This window comes from Thamnophis elegans, chromosome 3 (assembly GCF_009769535.1).
Source record: "Thamnophis elegans isolate rThaEle1 chromosome 3, rThaEle1.pri, whole genome shotgun sequence".
In the NCBI taxonomy this organism is placed as follows: domain Eukaryota; kingdom Metazoa; phylum Chordata; class Lepidosauria; order Squamata; family Colubridae; genus Thamnophis; species Thamnophis elegans.
The window spans coordinates 44,320,308-44,341,844 of NC_045543.1; the positions used below are offsets into that span (position 1 = coordinate 44,320,308).

General features: G+C 38.5%; 1 protein-coding gene across 1 annotated transcript; it reads right to left on the bottom strand.

Annotated features, from left to right (window-relative positions):
* Positions 1–1,341: 1,341 nt before the first annotated feature.
* ERI1 (exoribonuclease 1) lies at positions 1,342–19,803 on the bottom strand. The gene is made up of 7 exons (XM_032213637.1): positions 17,935–19,803; positions 14,548–14,729; positions 11,191–11,401; positions 9,660–9,743; positions 7,171–7,280; positions 6,097–6,211; positions 1,342–3,317 (listed from the first exon to the last, which is right to left on the bottom strand). The coding sequence occupies exons 1-7, from the start codon at positions 18,007–18,009 to the stop codon at positions 3,078–3,080; spliced, it is 1,017 nt and encodes a 338-aa protein (XP_032069528.1). The 5' UTR covers positions 18,010–19,803; the 3' UTR covers positions 1,342–3,077.
* Between the last annotated feature and the right edge of the window lie 1,734 nt (positions 19,804–21,537).

Below are 21,537 nucleotides of genomic sequence, written 5' to 3' on the forward strand. Positions count from 1 at the left end.
CTAATTATGGAATTCTTTCCCAAGTGAAGTTTGTCTAGCCTCTCCCCATGCTTCCTTTTTCAGAAAACAACTGAAGATGTGCCAGAGATTTATAAGTGAGCAACTAATCAGAATTGGATATTTTACATTGCTTATTGTTTTCCTTTTACTATTTTCAAATGATATTTACTTTTTAAAATATATTGTTTTTAAGCTCTATTTTATTGGGTTGGGGATTTTTTTTTTATTCTATTGCTGAGTGCCTGGTTTACAATGACCCGAAATCAAATAATCCAGAGGCACACCAGATATAAATTCCCATCTGGATCTAAAGGTGGTCCAATCAGTGCATATAAGCAGTACAAAACTGATAGAGATATGATGTAAACATTTTTCCCATTAGCTCAATGTTTGTAGTATGTCTTAACAGTTAAGTTCAATTTTAAAATCTTTACATCCACTGGTTCCACTGGGAGATTTAAATGTATGCTTAACAGTCCTATTGCTGAAATTAATGGGACTTATTTAGCTTTGGCTGAATTCTGTTCGTAGATAAGGATGTTGTAACAAATTGAAGAGATAAAACAAGAGTGTTCTTGAACAAACTTTTTTTTTTGAAAACTATGTTCCCATAATATACCAAACTAGCTGATTCCATTTGCAATTAGCCTTGTTCTACTGACATTCCATATCAGAATTCTTTAAAATGTCTTGACTTGTTCTCCTTTGGTGTTTCCATTCAGTAATACCATAATACCATATCCTTCATTCAAGAATGTAAACTCACGTAATTCTAAAGGTGATTATAAAACAACAACAACAGGAAGACAAGTCCTGCTGAATCAGTCCAAAGATTGATCTACTTCCCAGATTGGATAATCAATTGCTTTTAAAAAGCCCACAATGAAAAATTCAGTGGAAAAATAAATCCAATGTAAATGATTGGGGTATTCAATGGCTATGTTCTCAAAACACACTTACTACTGTTTAATTTGATTTAAGGTTACTAATCTTTCTTTAATCCAGCAATAATTAGGTCAAAGCTTGGTTGGATAATGTCGGTCAGTGTGCAATGCAGCATGTTAATTAATTAATTCAAAAATCTATCAATAAGTAGGACTTCTGCAGTGGAGAAATCTCCACATTATGTCCATTTGTGATTGCTTGGCACTATGTAACTAAAATGTTCATAAATTATTTCTTGTGCCCACAGCAGCCTTATCAACATACATGCATACCCCAAAGGAGATCAGCCACAGATGGTCCTTTGTTGTCCACTGTCTTAACTCCAGTTGCAACAACCAGCTAAAATTTCTATCTGTTCCCACAATCCATTTTTGAATGGGAAAAGGAGCTAAGGGATAACATTACAAAGTACCTTTATTGGACAGATATAACACATTAAATTGAAATACAAATGATTACAGTGGATTGAAACCTTTTTTAAAGTAAAAATATACAAACTGTATTCAAAAGAATAGAAACTTTTATACCAAAAGCTGATATTTAAAGTGTCCAGAAGATGAATGGCTAGTTGTGCAGTGGAAAAAAGTTGACCTAGCACAAAATCTTAAGCTGTGTCCATAACAACATATGACATAGTTTTAGTAGATTCACCCCAAAGCCTAGATTCACCTGAGTCATAAACAATGTGGACTGACTGGTCCATAAATTGATCAAGCCTATTTTTACTTATCACAAGGTATGAACTAGTCATAGTCTTTCAAATTCCAATTTCAAATTCATCCCAATTCCATGAACAAAACATGTAGAAAAGATTTTACACATGATTTAAAGTGTTAAAGTAGAAAAGAAGATTAAGATTGCAGGCTGCAGCAGAAAGTGTAATTTCAAATCATTATTCACTTTTGCTCTGGACAGATTACAAGAAAGCATAATATTTACAAAATGGGCTTTCAGGAGAAAACCAATGCTGCATACAGTGCCAAACTATACACTGTACAGAGCCACTGTGAGGTATAATAGATTGAAGATGGGCTTGAATCCTTGTTTAGACCTGAAATCACTAGTCGACTTGAATGAGTCATCCATTCCCTCAGAACATTCTAGGCAACAATTTGCGCAGAATTCCCACGAAAGTGGCAAAATATAACAAACCAATTTGAAGTTAGAAATCTGTAACAGTTGTGCAATTAACATTAAAATGTGCCATGCTATGTAATGGTTCGGGACATTAAAAACATAAATTGTATTTATTAAAGCAAATCTTAAAAAAAAAATAAGTTGAAATGTCAAAACAAAGGTTGGCATAATAATCTACAGAGAAGTGATTTGTTTCTTTTTGATTATATAAATGAAATACTGGCATGAAATCCATGCCAAAGCTTAAATTATTACAGAAATAATTTGCTTCCCTGTTTTTTTTAAATAATGCTTGGGAAGGATATTAAAGTAAGTTATGCAATGGAAGGAAAAAAGTACAATAATCCTTGTTAAACACATCTCCATTATTTTTATAGAAATGTAATGAAATGTTTAATTGCTACCAGAATTTAATAAAGCTAAAAAGTAACTAATATTGGCTCAATACGTCTCTCAACATCAATACATACATCAAAAAGTGTATTACTACTGGAATTTTCTATCAACTGTGTAAGGAAGATCAAACTTGAAAAAACAAATCCCCTTTATGAAGAATTTACCAAACCCAGATAAACCAACACATTCCAGGAAACAATTTGGTCATTGTGACATGAAATCAAATAGATCTTTCTGGTACATTAAACAGTAAAAGAAAAGATCAGCAAAGGTGCATTCCCCATGGTATTCAACTATGTTAAACATCTTATTAGTGTTGTTATATCTGCAGATCAAATGTTACACTTTGGTTTGACTTTATTTCAAAGAAAACCATTTTAATACGTGCATAAATTTCTTGGATAACTAAAATGAAACTTAGCGTGACTAATTTAGAGTGTTAAATTAAGAGAGACTTTCAGTGGGTGCTCTGTGATCTGTATATTTCTGCAAGGGGTTAAACTGGGGATAGAGCCCCCTTTAAAAACTCAACTCTCGGAAATGGCTTTTGAATACCAATAATATGGGCCTGAAAGACAGGGTAACTCACTTTCTAATATTTATCGAAACCTGGGCATCTGTGGGATTGGAGCGCCCTCTATTGGAGTTGACGAAGGGACTGCTAGCAGATGCCCGCCGTGCATTCTCTCATTTACACGGAGTTCACATCCATCCTGAAGCATTCGAATGGCTATTCGTGCAATGTTCTTGGAATCATCCAGCCCACTGTGAGGCCGTCCATCATAGTCCATCCCAAGTTTTTCCAACATGGTTGACAGCTTTGTTTGGCATCTAGGAACCTGGAAAATGAATTGAATCATTACTGTTGTGGCCTGCCTGCTGCCAGGGGAGTTGATGGCATACTCGGACGATGAGAAGGTTGGGAGGAGGAACTTGGACCAGTCTTGGAGTCTGGGGAAGGTTCTGACGAGGGCTCTGCATCAAAAGCAGAGATAGAGCCAGGGAAGTCCAACATTTCCCACCTGCATTTGGAGTCGGAAATAAGTGGGGAGGACAAATAGCTGGGGCCTGTTCCAGCTGTTAGGAGAGAACAACTGAGGACAAGGTGCCGACTCAGGGAGAAAGGCACACATGGATGCTGAATGGCCCCTCCCTGGCTGGAGAATAAATAGGAGGAAAGGGGAGGGCTTCTTGCCGGAGAAGCATTTGGATTTCTTTCGCAAGATTTGCTTATCCTGGTTCGTGCCTCAGAGACTGCTTGCCAGAACTTAATTTGCAGCTTTGCAACTGGAAGCTCCCAGCCTGGCAATTATCTCAAGAAACTGATAAGGTCTGTTACTGCAATTAAGTCTTTGAAGGATTATTGCCTGGACTTTTCAGTGTGTGAATGGCAGTAATTCACAGGATCTAGATAAAAAGGAGGTTTTCGGGACAAGGAGTCTGTTTCTTGGTTCTGCTAAGGCTGAGTCAGAACAATAACCATATTTTTGGAGTAGGACACCAAAAATCTGAGTGCATCTTATACACTGAATACAGCATTTTTTGCCTCCTGCAACTCCACCCCATCACAAAATGGCCATGCATAGCCTTTAGGCTTTCAGAGTGCTCCTGGGGGCTGTAGAGGGCAGAAATGAGTGAAAAACGGGCCATTTTGTTTGCTCAATTTTGCCCCCCCCCCTGCCCCCAGGAGCACTCTATAAGCCTCCTAAAAGCTATGCATCCCCTTTTTTGAAAAAACACAAGTCCATTTTCACAAAAAACTGCCGTTTTTGGGAGGTCTGCAGAGTGCAAAAATGTTTTTTTTTTTAAATTGCCTCTTCAAAATCTTGGTGCATCTTATACTCCAAAAATATAGTACTAGCTGCTCTAAATTCTACCACATGTGTGAGATGGCAGTGGGCTTTTGCATATTCCAGCTATGCTCTGAAGTCCAGCAGATTTCCTACATGAAGGGGTGTAATTTTAAAGTAAACTGATTTAATTTAAATAAATAAAAGGATAATATTTGGCATACCAAACCATTTCCCATTTTTTTTCTGAGAATGTCTCTTAGGCATTCTTAGAAAACAGAAATGGGTAGTCCTTGGTTTTATTTGAAAATATGTCCACTTGCACCAAAGAAGATCAAAAAGGGTAAAGTTGGAGAATTAAGAGCATACCCTGGAGGGGAATACTAGGAAGGATAGTGGAGAGCAAGAGAACCAGTTTTCCTTCAGCAAAGGGATCTTTTACAACAGACCACGTCCTTCAAGCTGCCCATGTTATAAGAGCACATAGGACTCGTTCTCACATTTCAAATAATGCCTATTGCTCCAAAGAATGTTTGTAGGTCTGTTGTTCCAGTTGCTGCAGTTGTACAAAAGTGAGGAATGGGCAACAAAAGGCAACATTCAGATTCTGAGTTTCATAAGTGCAGTATCTAGCAGAGGTAGGCAGGGTATTTGTGCTCCTAATAAAATCTACATGGTCTTCTTCAATATATAGTCCTCACTTAACCGACTTTGAAGTTACAACAGCGCTGAAAGAGGATACTTATGACCAGTGCTCTAGGTTGTAGCCAGTGCAGTGTCCCCACATTCACATGATCACAATTCAAGCAGTTCACAACCATTTACGATGGTCACAGCGTCCCACAGTCAAGCAATTTCCATTTGGGATCTTCGTAACTGGCTTCGGACAAGCAAAGTCAATGGAAAAGTCAGCAGGAAATCATAAATCACAGTCACATGATATTGCGCTTAGGGACCTGTGGAAGTCCTTAAGATCTGATTCACTTAATAATTGTAGTGGAACTGACATCAAAAGTTCCACATAATTACGTGACATTTCATTTAATAACCATTTAGTGATGGTGTTGCTGTCCCAAGTGTGATCAGTGAGAATTGTCTGTATTTTAAAGTTACAGGAGTGATCTATGGACATCACCAGAATCAGAGGGATACTTAAGGCATCCATTTCCCTGCTTAAAATGGATCCAAAACTATAAAAAAGAAGGCATCCCTTTTCCATCTCATTTAGGGGTTGCAGAAGGGCTATTGAATGGCAATATAAAACTCCATTTATATCCTATCTGTCATACAGATCTCAGTAGGGGCAATCGTTAGCCCAAACTTTATATAGTTCTCCTAGCTCAGTGATGATAAACCTGTAACATGTGTGACAAATTTGACACATCACGAAGTTTTTGGTAACACACCAGCATTTACCAACATTCAAAAACTACTTTCAAAAGCACAATTTTGAGAAGCTGAGGAATTGGAATGGTGCAAAGTGGCCTTTTTCAGCGACAACATAAGTTAGGGCTGAAGCGGAGGTCAGACCATGACTCCAGGCCCAGCCTTAGCACTGCTGCCAAGTGCCAATGCTCAAGATGTGAGGTGGGTGGGGAATAGAAAATTGTTTCTCTTTCCTCTCCAATGTGTATGTATGTGACATGCCATCAGAATGAACTTGTATTTTCTGAGTTTTTGACATGCAAAGCCCCAAAGATTTGCCATTGCTATCCTAGCCGCAGCACATAGATAAATTCATTACTGCCAATTATTATAACCCTATTTCTAAATTTCTACTTTTCTCAACTAGAATCTGAATGCTTCAGGAAACAAGGAGACAACAAACCTTGTAGAAGTTTCCATAGGATTTGCGGATATTAATCCACTTCTTAGCAAATGAAGGATACTTCAGACGACTAATACGACACTGGATATTTAAAAATTTACTCATATCCCAGGACCTTTAACAAAGAAGCAAACAAATAAATCACAATATTTTAAGGATGCCAATTTAGCTTTTCATCAGGAGGCTCTTTTAAGCTTCTTTTGCAAATTATTTGAATATTTGTTTGATTATTTACCCAATTTTTCTGGGACAATTTGTTAATCTTTTTTTAAAGAGTCCCTGAATCTTAAACAGACCACCAGTTTTATTTCTGGCAACACCTACTGTTAAATTCCTCTTTCAGTGGCTCAAATATGCACTAAGAATTTTATTTGCTTAAATTTTCTTACGGAAATATTGTCTTATTCCATGCTGTTGATTTTTTTTCTGACATTTTATTGATTATATTTTTCATTAGTTTTGTAATTCATTAATTTGTACAATTGTACTATGATTTTGTAGTTTATTATTGTCTTATTACTAATGATACTTTTTATTAAAATGTAAAAGATATGTCCCAAACATTAAATAATCAACAGATATATGAATGTACTCCCTTTTAAGGTTCTGCAAATGGCATTCTTCAACTATCTTTGTCAAAGAGAAAGTTAGCATATTTATAATCCCCTGCTCATGTATAGGCACTTATTAAAAACAGCTGACTTCAATGCTCATTTATGAATGTTAATGAGTTACCTATGCAGATTACTTTTCTTGAATTCAACAAGTTGTAATCTATTACACGCTGGATTTTAATCAAAGTACCTTTGCTATAACCTTTTCAGAATAGAAAATATTTCTTCTAATCATGTGGTACAGCAAGTAGGGAAAACATCCAAGGGGATCTGACATTCCAGTCACAGTATCCTATTTAGCTTATTGTTGCAAATACAACTAAACTGAACAATTCCAGAGATACAATTCTGTCAAAACTAAAGAATGGTTTTAAGAACACTGACATAATTCAATAATTGCAATTAAAAAGTAAGTATGATTCATCAACTGAACATATGTATATCTCTCCCTAACACATACCCATCTGTTAATATGCAATAGCTGTATTTGCTTCCTAGTTCTTTCTGTTTCATCCAGTCTACAACACATTGCAGCACTTTTGGGAATTCATCAGCCTTCTCTACCAGCTCCTAGAAATATTATGAATGAAAATACAATTACTGTATATTAAGAAACTCAAATATTAATTATACAATGTGAGAATAATATAAAGAGGGCTTCTGTCAAGTCATATTATTAAAAATCTACTATACTCTCTTTGGTTTTCTACAATAACGATTAATGCAACAAAATATCCTATATACATTCTTATTATATTCAGTGAGAAAACTTCGTTATAACTACTGAAGTATCTGCATTATGTTAATATTCTTTAATGGCTGAGGGGGGGGGGGCAGGAGGGAAGGATCTCCTAGATCCAACTCTTGCAAGTTGTATTTTCAAAAATCCTGCAGCCTGTCAACCATCCTGGTTATTCTTTTCTCTTCTTCCATCCCTTCTCAGCTTGGGAAACTGGAAGAAAATTGCAATTTATGGTAGAAAAGACTTTTTTTTTTTTGCTCCACAGAGCTTAACTGTAATGTATAAGAAAAGAACTAAGGCTTTAAGCAGTAGCAAGTTAACATCAATATTAAGAGTCTTTATCTCAAAAGCATCTAAAATGTCTATTGCTCTATATCAGATTAATATCGAACAAACCATTACAAACCAAAATTTATACATGTACATTTTTCTGGTGCTTGTAACTTACTAAGTTACTAAGAATGTAACTAGGTAAATTACCCCAAGCAGTTTTTGCATTAGAGCCGTGGTGGCGCAGTGGTTAGAATGCAGTACTGCAGGTCTAACTCATTGCTCACACCAAGAGTTCAATTCTGAGAGCTCAAGGTTGATTCAGCCTTCCATCCTTCCGAGGTCAGACCCAGATTGTTGGGAGCAATATGCTGACTCTGTAAACCACTTAGATAAGGCTGTAAAGCATTGTGAAGTGGTATATAAGTCTAAGTACTATTGCTATTATTCCTGCAACTGGCCATAAGGAACCAATAAAGTGGTCATCAAGATACAGTAGTGGCCAAAATTGTGGAAACCTTTTGGGAAAAGTGTATTTTTGAGGTCTGATGGCTAATACCACTTTTTTGGGGGGGTTTCAAGATAATCATATTACACTGCTGGAACGGCCTGAGAATAGCCCAGACCTTAACCCAATTGAAAATCTATGGGCCGACTAAAGAAAATGGTTAGTCAGAAGCGACCCAGCAATAAAATCCAGTTAATAGAAGCAATCATTCAATCTTGGTTTCACATTAGAACAGCTGCAGAACTAAAATACTTGGTTCACTCCATGGGAAGATGTTGTAATGCCATAATTCATGCTAAAGGTTACCCAGTATTAACTATAAAAGTATTAACTGATGTGATAATTTTTGTACATCTCATTTTTTCTACATGTTTCACTTTTCTTCTTTATACTGTAACTGCTATTCTAATAGCAAATCCTTCATAAAAGTTATTGCATTACATTCTTCATTAAATTATCTTTCCATTGATATATAATTTTATGGTACTACTAAAAAAAGTGGTGTTATTAGTTGAGTAGAAAATAGTAGAAAATACTCTTTTCCCAAAAGGTTTCCACAATTTTGACCACTACTGTAGAACTCTCATAAGAATTACATACAGTCCTTGGCTTATGACCACAGTTGAGCCCAAAATTTCTGTTGAAAAAGTTGCTAAGTGAGTTTACCCCATTGTATGACCTTTTTGTCGCAGTTAAGTGAATCACAACAGTGAATCTTTGTTAAACTAGTACCATGTTTGTTAAATGAATCTGGCTTCCCCATTGATTTTGCCTATCAAAAGGTTGCAAAAAATGATCACATACTCCCAGAACACTGCAACCGTCATAAACATGAGTCAGTTGCCCAGTCTCTGAATTTTGATTGCATGGCCATGGGGATGCTGCAACAGTCATAAGTGTGAAAAATGGTCATGTCATTTTTGTTCAATGCCATTGTAACGCAAACAATCACTAAATGAACTGTTAAGTCAAGGACTCTATGTATAGTATCCTCTTCTAATCAATACATGTACCATTTGAACAATTCACATTACTGATTGTACAAGCAAGCTGTCCAAGTGCATAGGGCACTGACTGGACATTAGATTTTGCCTCTGACTCAGCCAAATCAGGCATAGTGATTGCTACTAGTATGGTGTTAGAAATGGTGAGGTGTGTTCAGTTTTGCTCAAATTGTTCAGAGAAACTCAGAATTCTAATCTATAGAATAGTTATACATTTCTTTATCACAATCACTTTACTTACAATCATGGTACTGATTTAAAATAAATGCATTTGTAAAGAAAAAGAGAAATCTGAAAGCTTAAATCTGAGCACACCTCATTTACATGCTGTGCTTGCAGCCAGGTATTAGGAGTATATCTAATGCCTAAACGTTTATCTTTTAAAAAGGTTTTGCTTAATGAGTGTAGTCTGACAGACTATTTACCTGAGAGATTCCCGTCAAATTAATGCAGAAATCTGAGAGTTGAGGATTAATCTCTGGTTTCACATATTGCTGGAAAGTGTCTTCCTACAAAATTGAAGTTAAACATTTCATGATGATACAGACAAAACACAGATCTGCTCCTTACATAGCTCATTAATCCAAAGGAATAACCACCAGTCAAACATAACAATATAACAACAACAACCAGTGATACACATCAAGAAATTGCAGCTTCCTGCAATAACACCAGTGGAACTGCAAAAAATGAACTACTCAGAACATTGTGCATCTTAAGAAGGTACTGGATTGATACCTAGGACACTGGCAGCAACCCGTATCAACTATCAGAGCCAGTCAATGATATTTATGACACATTTTTAAATGTTCAGTTGACTGAGTTTCATGTTTAATAAATAAGTTTATAACAACAACAATAATGATTAGTTGAATCTTAGCAACAAATACCGCAGTACCATACTTGTGCTTTAGGTAGGATATTCTGCTGTTCCTGCTGCTATGGTTAAGGGCTTTCTTATAACTCCCACTTCAGTTTCAGGTTCACAAAGAGTACCAAGAGTTATAACACAGAGAAGCCCATAAGGAACGATATACAATCATTATACACTTGTCAAAGTATATTAGGGGCACTGTATTTGGACAGCTATGAGAAGATAACCAAGAAATACAGAAAGCCCCATCTGATGTGATAGGAATACACCTGTGATTCCACGTCATACCCACAATTGATGAATCCTTACTCAAGCCAGCATAGCCATTGAACCATGTATTGATGCCTTTTTTATTATTATTACATGTTGTGTGAATACAGGATGCAGACTATGTTCTTTTCAGCCAAAACAAATCAGAGAACATAGCCATAAGCCACATACATTTCCTGTTTTTTCAATTTATCCTGCTAGGAATGTAGCCCATATTGAAACAACATGATTAATACTAAACAAAAAAATGATGGGCAACTTGCTAGCCACACTCCATAGCAGAAAACTAATGAGTAGGAGCATGTGCATTTGTGCTACGCTTTATGGCTTACCATGATATGCAACTGCATCAGTGTTAATTGCCTGCAGAATATTAGAATCAACATTTTAAAAACAAATTGAAAAGGAGCCTCAGGATGGCATCATTTAGAGCAGAAGAATAGCAGAGAAGGGCATTTGGACTATTCTATTCAGTCATTTTCCTTTTCTCAAACTGTCTACTTGTGGGAATCTAGCCATGTATTTACTTCTGTTATGCTTGTTCCATTTAGCAAGAGAAAAGCGAAGGGATTTTTTCTTACACAAAATGCCTGTACATTAAGCAGCATATATATATAATTATTTTCTTATGGATATAACTTAAGATCTAAAAATGGTTATGGCAGTCAGAGTCATAAACTGCCTAATTTGTTGATCAGAATGCACACAAGGCAACAATACCTTTGATTGCCTATCAGTTTTCAAAATGAAAAACTCAATTTCTCATGAATTTATTAAACTATCTAGTAATTAGGGAGGACAGAAATACTTACTATTTGTAACGTCTGTGTATTTAGTAAAACAATAGGAAATTCGATTATTTCATGTGTAAATTCAGGCTGATTTTTTTCTTCACAAGTTGCTTCAAAATCAATAACACAGATATAATTGTAGTAGTCTTCTGCATTTGGAGGTTGCTTGTGCATTAATTTTTCTTTCTTATAGTAATTTTTCAGCCTCTTCTTTAATACGTCTTTTACTCCTCTGTTAAAAAAAATAGTGGTTATTTCTAGGATATTTTAGTATACTGTTGAGTTAGACCAGAAATGTAGCCTTTCCTAATCCAATTGGACATTATCTCTCCATGAAAATGCCAGTCTGGTTTTTAATAACTTCCTCCAACAGAAATGACAAGAATTGCCTACTCTGATCTGTTTGCACCAAACTAGCCTCAAAAGGAAGTTGCTCCTACTGTGCAATTTTCCACTGAGAAAGAGATAAAACATGAACAGAAACATTCGATGGGATTATAAAATTCCCTATGCTTTTAAGAAATTTAAGAGATTATTTTTAGACAAAATATATTCCAGTTTTTACTTAAGTTGTTTGCAATGACATGAAAAGTTATTTCTGCACAAACAAGTAATCTTTTCATTTACATTTCAGATGAATTAAATGGTCTCTAGGGCAGAGAATAGAAGTAACACTTTCATGTACACTATTTACAAAAAAACAGTATATAAAAAATTGTAATGCTATTACATAACTGACATAGGAAGCTATTTTCTAAAAAAAATCAGACCAAAGTTCCACCTAACCCCAATAATGTCAATTATAGTTGAGAGGAATTCTAGGTGGCCCAATCAAGAGTTTCTTTCAACTCTACCTGAAAATGCCAAGAATCACACCTGGGTTAATTTGTCCATGAAGCCTACATTCACTAAACGACCACTAAATTACTAAACCACCACCAACTGCAAAGTATTATTTTTATTCTTCTTGTTCCAACTTTAATTTAGGTATGCAATTTATTCATAGCCTCAGTCCAAGTTGATATTTAGGATGATGTCAAATTATTAAAACTAAATATTGTACTGTATGTACATATAAAACAACAAATGTATATAAGCCTGTCTCCAAACACATTATAGAAAAGTCAGGTTTTTACTAGCCTCTGAGAGGACATTAGGGTAGGGGCCTTCCTTGCCTAGGAGTCAGGCTGTTAGGATGACAAGGAAATGTTTGCTATTGGAATTCCTCTTATCACTCAACGAAGAAGAAACTCTTCTACCATTTAGGTTTTCTTTTTTTCACAAAAGATTTTATTTAATTTTTTAAATTCAATTTTCACTGAATTCTTTCTTTTTTTCTATCAGATGAGCCTTTCCAAAAAGTTCACCTGAAGCTATTTCCATGTATCCCTTTAACAGAAGATATGGGCCCCACTTTCTGCCTCCGTGCACCCCATTTTCTACCCATTCCGATCCCCGCCACTCAGAACGGGCGGAAAATGGGTTGTGCAGAGGCCGAAAACGGGGCAGGCGGAGGCTGAAAACAGGGCGTGTGCAGGACTCAATGTTCCCTCTAATTTTTTTTCAGTGTGAGCAGAAAAGTATAGTGTTTGAGCGGCATATTTTCATGCCTGAGCACCTGAATTTTTTTCACAGATGTCACCTAAGACAACAACAAAATCAGTATTATTTGAAACTTAAAGTTATGTTTATTCAAGGTACCCGCTTAATTAAAAGTGTTATATAATATCAGTATCACTTAACAACGGTCCTGCTTAGCAACCAAAATGTTGGCTCAGAAACTCTGGCATTGAAGCATGCAAGTCTTAAAGCTGTCAAGTTACAAGACTCTTGCACCCCTAACCCTTTAGAAAAAAAAAACCAGGGGTCTTCAAACCTGACAGCCTTAAGATTTGTGGACTTCAACTCCCAGAATTCCTCCTCCAGTCATGTTGGCTCAGAAACTCTGGCATTGAAGCATGCAAGTCTTAAAGCTGTCAGGTTACAAGACTCTTGCACCCCTAACCCTTTAGGAAAAAAAAACCCAGGGGTCTTCAAACCTGACAGCTTTAAGCTTTGTGGACGTCAACTCCCAGAATTCCTCCTCCAGTAATGTTGCAGCAACGTCATCTGCGTGGATCTGCTCCATCTTCGGGTTTTTTCACAGGGGGCAGGGCTGCCGCTGAAGATGCCAATGAGTCCCCACCGCCACTAGAATAGCTTCTGCCACCTCCTCCTCCTCCAACAGCACCAACATATTTGCTGCCCAGCGCTGCAGCTGAGGTGAAGCCTCCAAAGCTCCCGCTGGTGCCCCCGCCCATGACAGCAGCGGCAGCGCCTCCCCCTCCGCTCGGAGCACCTCAGCTGGGCTCTGGGTTAACCCTGCCGCCGCCTCCACCTCCGCCGTGCTTTTGAGAAGCCATGAGGCCTTTTTTTCTGCTCCCGCCCCCTCCGCCGCCTTCCTACTAGCGCCCGCGGCTAAATGGCTCCTCAAAAGCATGGCGGAGGAGGAAGGGGGAGGGATAACGTGGGGGCCAGCTCAGGTGCTCTGCGTGGAGGGAGAGGCACCACTGCCACGGGCGGGGGTGCTGACGGGAGCTTTGGCAGCTTCACCTCAGCTGCAGGGTTGGCGGCAAATCCGGCAGTGCTGTTGGAGGAGGAGGAGGCGGCAGCAGATATTCCCCTCAGCTTCCGGAGCCTGTGACAGAAATCACTCCGCAGTTAGAAACGGCTGCGCGGTGTTTTCTTGCCACGTGTTCGGCCGCGCAGTCGCGCACCTTAGAGGGAACAGTGGTGCAGGTGGCAATAGGCAATGGCAATCCCTGCAGCCTGAAACAGTTGATGATTGGGAGGTTGATCCAACTGACAATCAGCTGCTGTGCTAATCAAGCTGTGCTGAAATTGAAATTGAAACACTATTTGCTACAAGGAGGCAAATTGCTGGGAGACAGACGCAGATTTCTTTTTTCCTTGTGTTAATCAGGCTAAACTGAAACAGGCTGTCTTCTGTAAGGAAGCAAATTGCTGGGAGGCAGAGGCAAATTGTTTTTCTTGTTTTCCTCCCCAAAAGCTAAGTGCGTCTTATACTTCGGAGCATCTTATACTCCGAAAAATACGGTATATAATGCTACAATTCAAATTCTAGCATCACAACTTCACATAAGATTTCATACTGAAAAATCTGCTTAATGACTTTGCAGTGTGAAATCATTCTTTGCCAACAAACTCTTCCAACGACAAAGCCTTGTGCAGAAATAATTATTCATAATGTAGTTTCTTCTTTCTACAAATGATAAAACATCTCAGAAGAGAGATCCACAAGAGGTGGCTTTATTAGTGCTACCTTTATATATGTAGTAAGAAACACATCAGAAAATGTATGCACTCACACATAGTTACCTCGTGTCAAGTCTGAATTCAGCGAGTTTAGCTCTCAGCTCTTCTCTATTCATTCTATTGATATAGCCATTTGTCAGAGAAATCTCTTTGTAGATTGGATCGCTGAAATCACTTGAATTAGATTTTTTATTATTTTCTTCTTGAAAATCAAATTTGCAGCACTGCTTATGCTGACAGAAAGTCTGTATGATTAGAAAAAAAGTTGTGATGGTTATAATTGTCTTTATCTTCAAAGGTTTGAATAATAATCTTATTCAACATTATCTAGAAACAATGACATTAGGTAATTTTCCAAAGGCAGGAATGATCATAGTATTATATTGAAAACGCCTTTACATATACTGAGAGGTGTAATTTATTCAGTTCTAACATCCAGCTTTTGAAATGCATTCTTTTAAAGACGGGAACCTGTTACCATAATTGCTATGTGAGCCTAATCTTGTTTATGGCCTATCAATTAGTCAAATTTCCTACTTTGTCATCAATGTGGCACCATGTAGATGAGCATAACTCCTATGGTTAAGGAATTTAGCAACATTTCAAAACAGGCCCAAAGGCAATACTATTTTATTTTAAATTTTAGAACTGGGAATAGCATATAATAGGCATCTGTGTTTAACTTGCTACATTCCTTCTTTACAGTATTTTTACAGGTTCTTATATTCTATTTTTTGAAGATAAGCTTAAAGGCTTGTTGATCAGAAGGTTGGTTGTTCGAGACCCAGGTACTGCATGACGGGGTGAGCTCCTGTTCTTGCCCCAGGTCTTGCCAACCTAGCAGTTCAAAAGAATGCAAATGCAAGTACATAAATAAGTACCACTTTGATGGGAAGGTAACAGAAGTCTGTGTTCCTTGGTGTTTAGTCACGCTGGCCATATGACCACAGAAGCATTTTCAGACAACACTGGCTTCCTCGGCTAGGAAATGGAGATAAGCACCACTCCCTAGAATTGAACACAACTGGGCAGGGGAAACCTTTATCTTTTTAAACTTAAAGTCATCAGATAAATATCATCAAAGGAAATTGTAGAAAGTATAATAAAACATCCTGGTGCATTTTAGAGGTCAACAATTAAGAATAGGCAAATATGGTAGATATAATTTAAAAGTTACAAGACCCTTATGAAAAAGTTTTCTCAAGTATGAATTTGAAGAAATTAAACCACTGCATGCTTGTGGATTGGATAAAGGCCGGCCTTAGTTCCACATGAGAAAAAATTCAATGGTGGGGGAAGGAGCCAGTAAGCCTGAGGATGCATTGTAATACCAATGGAAAAGCACAAGGGGCTTTTCAAGGGTAGAGAAACAAGAAGAATGTATGGAGGCAGACTTATCCTTTTCTAAAATCCAAGATAGCCTTGAGTAGAATGAAGTATGATGAAGCAAGAATAACTACAACTGGGACTGCGTCTGTGACTTTCCAGATTAGCAAGAAACCCCTTTGCCCTGTGCTGATGAGCTAGGTTGGGCCTGGAGTTCATACTGTGCTGCATCTTAGGAGCTTCTTGCAGCCACACAGCTGTGGCACACCAAGAAGCCCCTTTGTGCTTCCTAGGCGAAAATGACTTTCTGCTGTGCGGCAAGGTTGGTTGAAGCGTCCAGGAACATCTATGGTTTCATGCTGCAACTGTGGAGCTTCTTACAGCCAGAGATGTAGTGCACCAAGCCCCTATATTCCTTCCCTAACCTCAAGGCATTTTCACACATACCTCCCCTTTCCCTGGCCTTCCTGCAATGTGGAGCCTGCCAGTGTGTGCAGGCTCCACACTGCAGCACATCCACAACTCACGTGTGGGCTCTACTGGGCCTTCCCTACAGCCCTTACCTGAGACTCCCACCAGAGCAGTGGTGGTACAGTGTTAGAATGCAGTACTGCAGGCTAACTCTGCATTCTACTGCCAGGAGTTTGATCCTGACTGTCTCAAGGTTGACTCAGCCTTCCATAGTTGGTAAAATGAGGAAATTTTACCTCATTGGGGGCAACATGTGGCTCTGAAAACTGCATAAAGCTGTAAAGCATCGTGAAGCAATATATAAGTCTAAGTGCGATTGCTATTTCCCACTTAACGGCCCATGCATCTGGAGTTACAATTACAGCTGGGATTGCCAGGACTGCAATTGCTAAGTAATATGTGTCACTAAGCAAAATACATTCAGCACTGTAGCACTGCAAATTTCTTGGGTATTTCCAGGTAACACAAACAGCTTGCCTCACCATCGTTTTTACTAACAGTTCAAGCAAGGCATTGTCACCTTGTTTGCCCATGCTATTTTAAAAAAAATCATGATTTCACCTTTTAATATTAACACTACCCACCCTATGGTTTTCCCAGTTGCAATGTATGGCTGCAAAGGTTGGACCATAAGAAAGGCTAAGTGCCAAAGAATTGAGGCCTTTTAACTATGGTGCTGGAGAAAATTCCTGTAAGTCCCTTGGACTATAGGTTGGATGATCCTATATTCCCAACTTATCCCTTCCAACCCATCCACCCACAGCAACCCAACAGCATGTGGAAGTTTTATAGTATATCTATGATATATTATAGCAGAGACACCACCCTGACAACAAAAGTGTATATAGACAAGGCTATGGTTTCCCCAGTCGCAATGTATGGTTGTGAAAGTTGGACCATAAGAAAGACTGAGTGCCAAAGAATTGAGAATATGGTGCTGAAAGTGTCCTGTGAGTCCCTTGGACTGCAAGGCGATCAAACCGGTCAGTCCTAGAGATTAACCCTGATTGCTCTTTAGAAGGCCAGATCCTGAAGATGAAACTCAAATACTTTGCCCACCTAATGAGAAGGAAGGGGGCAAAAGAAGGGGATGACAGAGAATGAGGTGGCTGGATGGAGTCACCGAAGCAGGCATGAGCTTAAATGGACTCCAGAGGATGGTAGAGGACAGGAAGGCCTGGAGGAACGTTGTCCATGGGGTCGCGATGGGTCGGACACGACTTCGCAACAGCAACAAACTCTCCAACCCTCTTGGAAGTGTAACGAGGTTGGGTTTGTTTGTTTTAGCACCGATTCCTCCTTTGGGCAGTGATCCACCCTGGTTAGATGCAAAACCCAACTGGAAAGACGAAACTCAACGGACTACAAAAAAAACCAAAAACCCAACCCTTTATATGGGTTTTCTTCAAAGGCCCAAGGATCTCCCGTGCAATCGCAAAAAGAAGATTCCGCGGGAGACCCCCGTTCACCGGGAAGCACGAGCGCTTTCCCGCCGCGGTCCAATGGCTTTCAGTCTCTGGCGCCGCTTGCCCCGCCTTCGGCGAGGGAGGAGCTCCGAGCCCTTCGACCGATGACGGGAGGAGCTCTCCAGCCGGGGCGGTTGGTTTTCTGGGCGCCAAGCGGCTAGCCTGGTGGCCGCGGAGGGACACTCACCGAGGCCTCGCGGGTTTCCGCGTTCTCCTCCCCGGTGTGGTCTCGTCGCGGCATGTTCTCTTTCTGCACCTCCATTTGGCGGCGGGAAAACCTCGGGCTCTTGTCTTTCTCGGGCTCCTGCAGAGGAGAGGGGGGGGGGGAAGAGAAGAGGGAAGGCGCCAACCCCTCTTTTTTTCCCCCAACCAGACAAAACACCGCACCGGATTGGGTGACGTCAGGACGCCCCTCACGCTCCTTCAATGGTGGATCGGAGGCGGGGTTCGATAGTGGGAACGCCTCCCCGCAAGGATGGGGCGGCAATGTAATGTGACGTCAGGGCCCGCCGGAAAATAACGAACGTGGCTCCTCTGAGCCGCTCTGGGAACTGGGCGAAAGGCGCGGCCTCCTAGGCTTTTACTTCTGTAATTTCGCGGGAAGGGCCAGGCAGGTTCGGGCCGAAGGGCTCCTCTCGTTCGCTGCTTTCTAAAGTCCCTGCCAGGAACCGCCGATTCCGTTGCGAACGTGGCAAAATCAGATTCTTGTTAAGCGACGATTAGAGAAAGATTTTTTAAAAAAAAAATCAGAATTTTACTCAATCTTGACGTCTGGAGCGTTCACACTGGGAATTAAGGAGACAATGCTGGTCTCTGCCTCTGCAAACGTTACGCTGGAGCAATATCCGGCTTCAGCACTATATTCCTTATTAGGAAAAGATAGCATTTGGCACTTCACTAGTTAGGAAGACTAACTTAAGACTTCAATCCTGGGCACGCTTCATGCACAGAAAGAGATGAAATCAGCCTGTTGTAGAAAAAATAGGAGTTCTGGGTTTCTTTTAATGCTATTGTCTGTGGTTGTCAATCATGCTGCAGTCTGGTTAAAAGTTTGGTCTCTGTCGGGATGTTTTTGAAAATCTTCCTTGAATTCCTACAGTGATATTTACAGCAGGGTGCAGAAAGAAGATCTGGTTGCCTCAGTTTTCTGTTTTGGGTTTTTTTTTATAATTCTTTTGCTGGCAAGCGCTGTATTAGTAGCCGAAACAGGTCCATTTTGGGATGCTGTCGTTTCTTGCTGATTTTTCCAGATTGTCTTTTCATCTGGCAATAGATTAAAATGATCCTTGTTAACTTTGAAAGATCAGTGGATTCAAATCGATGTACACAGTACAAAAACATCAGTATGGGTGACTTCTTGTGATAAAGAATTTATCAGGTTACTAATTTATTACTATCTGTTAACTTCAGTGTGTGAAATTTGGTGTTTTGCAGAATGGGAAAAAAATAGAATGCCAAAATAGGGACATCAAAGTATGAAACATTTAATATTTCACACATTTCTAGGTATACTATGCAATGCCAAAAGGCAAACCAAAGTATAAAATATCTTGCTAGTGACATTTTATTGTGATGTGAGGCACATGATGTCAGTGTATGAAAATGGGCATTTTGTAGAATGCCTGGGAAATTATAGAATGTAAAACATGGGACATTAAAGTATGAAATGCTTAAAATTGTGCTCCTTTCCTAAGAATTCTATGCACCATCAGTTTCTCATACTTTCATGGCTCTCATTTCATACTCTACATACGGTAAGTCTGTCACTGTATAATGCTATATACAGTATCTAGAAACAGTACATAACAGATAAACAAATAACACAGACATTCCATGCTTTGCCTACAAATACCACACATTTCCTAGGCATTCTACTGTTATACAACTATAAAGTTTTCAAAAATTCCTAATAGGGTTTTCCCAGTGAAACGAGATTCTTTTCTTATCTTCTATTATTCATTTATACCAGAGAGCTTAGCATTATTTTCATATTAGTTTTGTGCACCACAGTTTCATTTTTTAAATTTGGCATTGATCAGGCTACTAAAATGCATAGGTGAAACCTATTCTTATAGATAGATTATTTTAATAATACATACTGTCAGAACAATATGGTGAATAAATATTACAGTACTTAAATAGTTTTTGCACTGGATTTTTTTTATATATATTAACATAGCTTACCTGGTTTGAATGTTTCCTTAGAAAAAGATTTCTTCCTAATAGGCCATGGGTGTGTGTCTGGATAATGGAAGTTCTTAAAGAAAATATGAGACTACATTTTAAATGAGATTTTAAATAATACATATAATCCAAAAAAGTGAGGAGGGTTTAATACAGAATTGAAAGACTGCATTATTTATTATTGCATTATCTAGGGCACAATTAAATACAAGATCTTGCACAAAAAACAGGAAGTACTGATATATATTTGTAGTGTTTGATAATTGTCTTGTGCTTTTTCTCCTTTTGACATCTTTAGACTAAAATTGGCTTTTGAATTCATCAATTTATAATTACTTCTAAAGAGTGTCACTTACTTTTGAATGTTTATCAAAAAGTCTGCTTTTGGCTTCAGAGTGGCCGTATAAATACCTGTAGGAAAAGCAGATAGACTGTTGGATTCAAGAAGCAATTTACAATTACTAATGGCTAAGGATTCTAAGTCTAAGGGATGTGGTGGCTTAGTGGCTAAGACACTGAATTTGTCGATCAGAAAGGTCAGCAGTTCAGCGGTTCGAATCCCTAGCGCTGCATAATGAAGTGAGCTCCCGTTACTTGTCCCAGCTTCTGCCAACCTAGCAGTTCGAAAGCATGTAAAAATGCAAGTAGAAAAATAGGGGCCACCTTTGGTGGGAAGGTAACAACATTCCGTGAGCCTTCGGCATTTAGTCATGCCGGCCACATGACCACGGAGACATCTTTGGACAGCACTGGCCACATATGTGTGAGAGGAACCTTTACCTTTTTAAGGATTCTAAAGTTAAATAAAAAAGGAACAAGGAAAGTGGGCAACCTTGATGAGTATCATGCTGTAATTCAAATGAATCTGAAATCAGTTGATTTATTATAACTGGGTCACTGGGCTGTTGATAATAAGCTTTCATCCATTTAATAAAATTTCATTCATTACTTGCTGAAGAAAATTAATTTGGACCATATCCGAAATGCAGCAAGATCAGTTTTGTTTTGAGTATGTTAACAATTTCAAATTATTCAGTATTTTTAAAATAAATCTTAAGGGAACAAATGAGGTCCACAGTTCTCTGGCCAAGAAAGCAATTACTATCTTTGTATCAGCATTAATTAATGAAATTGTTCTATAATTTGTACAGAACTATTGCAGATTTTAAAATAAAGGTTTGACATCTTAAATACTTTATGACCTTTCAGTTACCATAAAAATATTCCCTTGGGGGGGAACAATAGTTAACATTTTCTCATAAGAATCATAATATGCAGTACTTTGTTTTAAATAAAGAGTCATTTTATTGATACCTCTGGAGGTAGGAATTCACCTTGAAAGGCATATAAAGTTTCTTGCCTCCTTTTGGAAACCAATGGATGGATGTGTCGACTCCAAATCCAATGTGTCCTTGAGCTCCTGAAGAAATTGGCATCTCTGCTTCAATGAAAAATGACAGAAAATTAACAAAATCTATCCATGCAAAGCTTATTAGGCCTTTTCATCTGTTGAATTTATAAACCAGAGCAATAGTGAAATACCTTGAAGGGAGTCTTCTTTCATTTGGCCACCTTGAATGTAAATATTGTTTGTCACAGTAGCCAT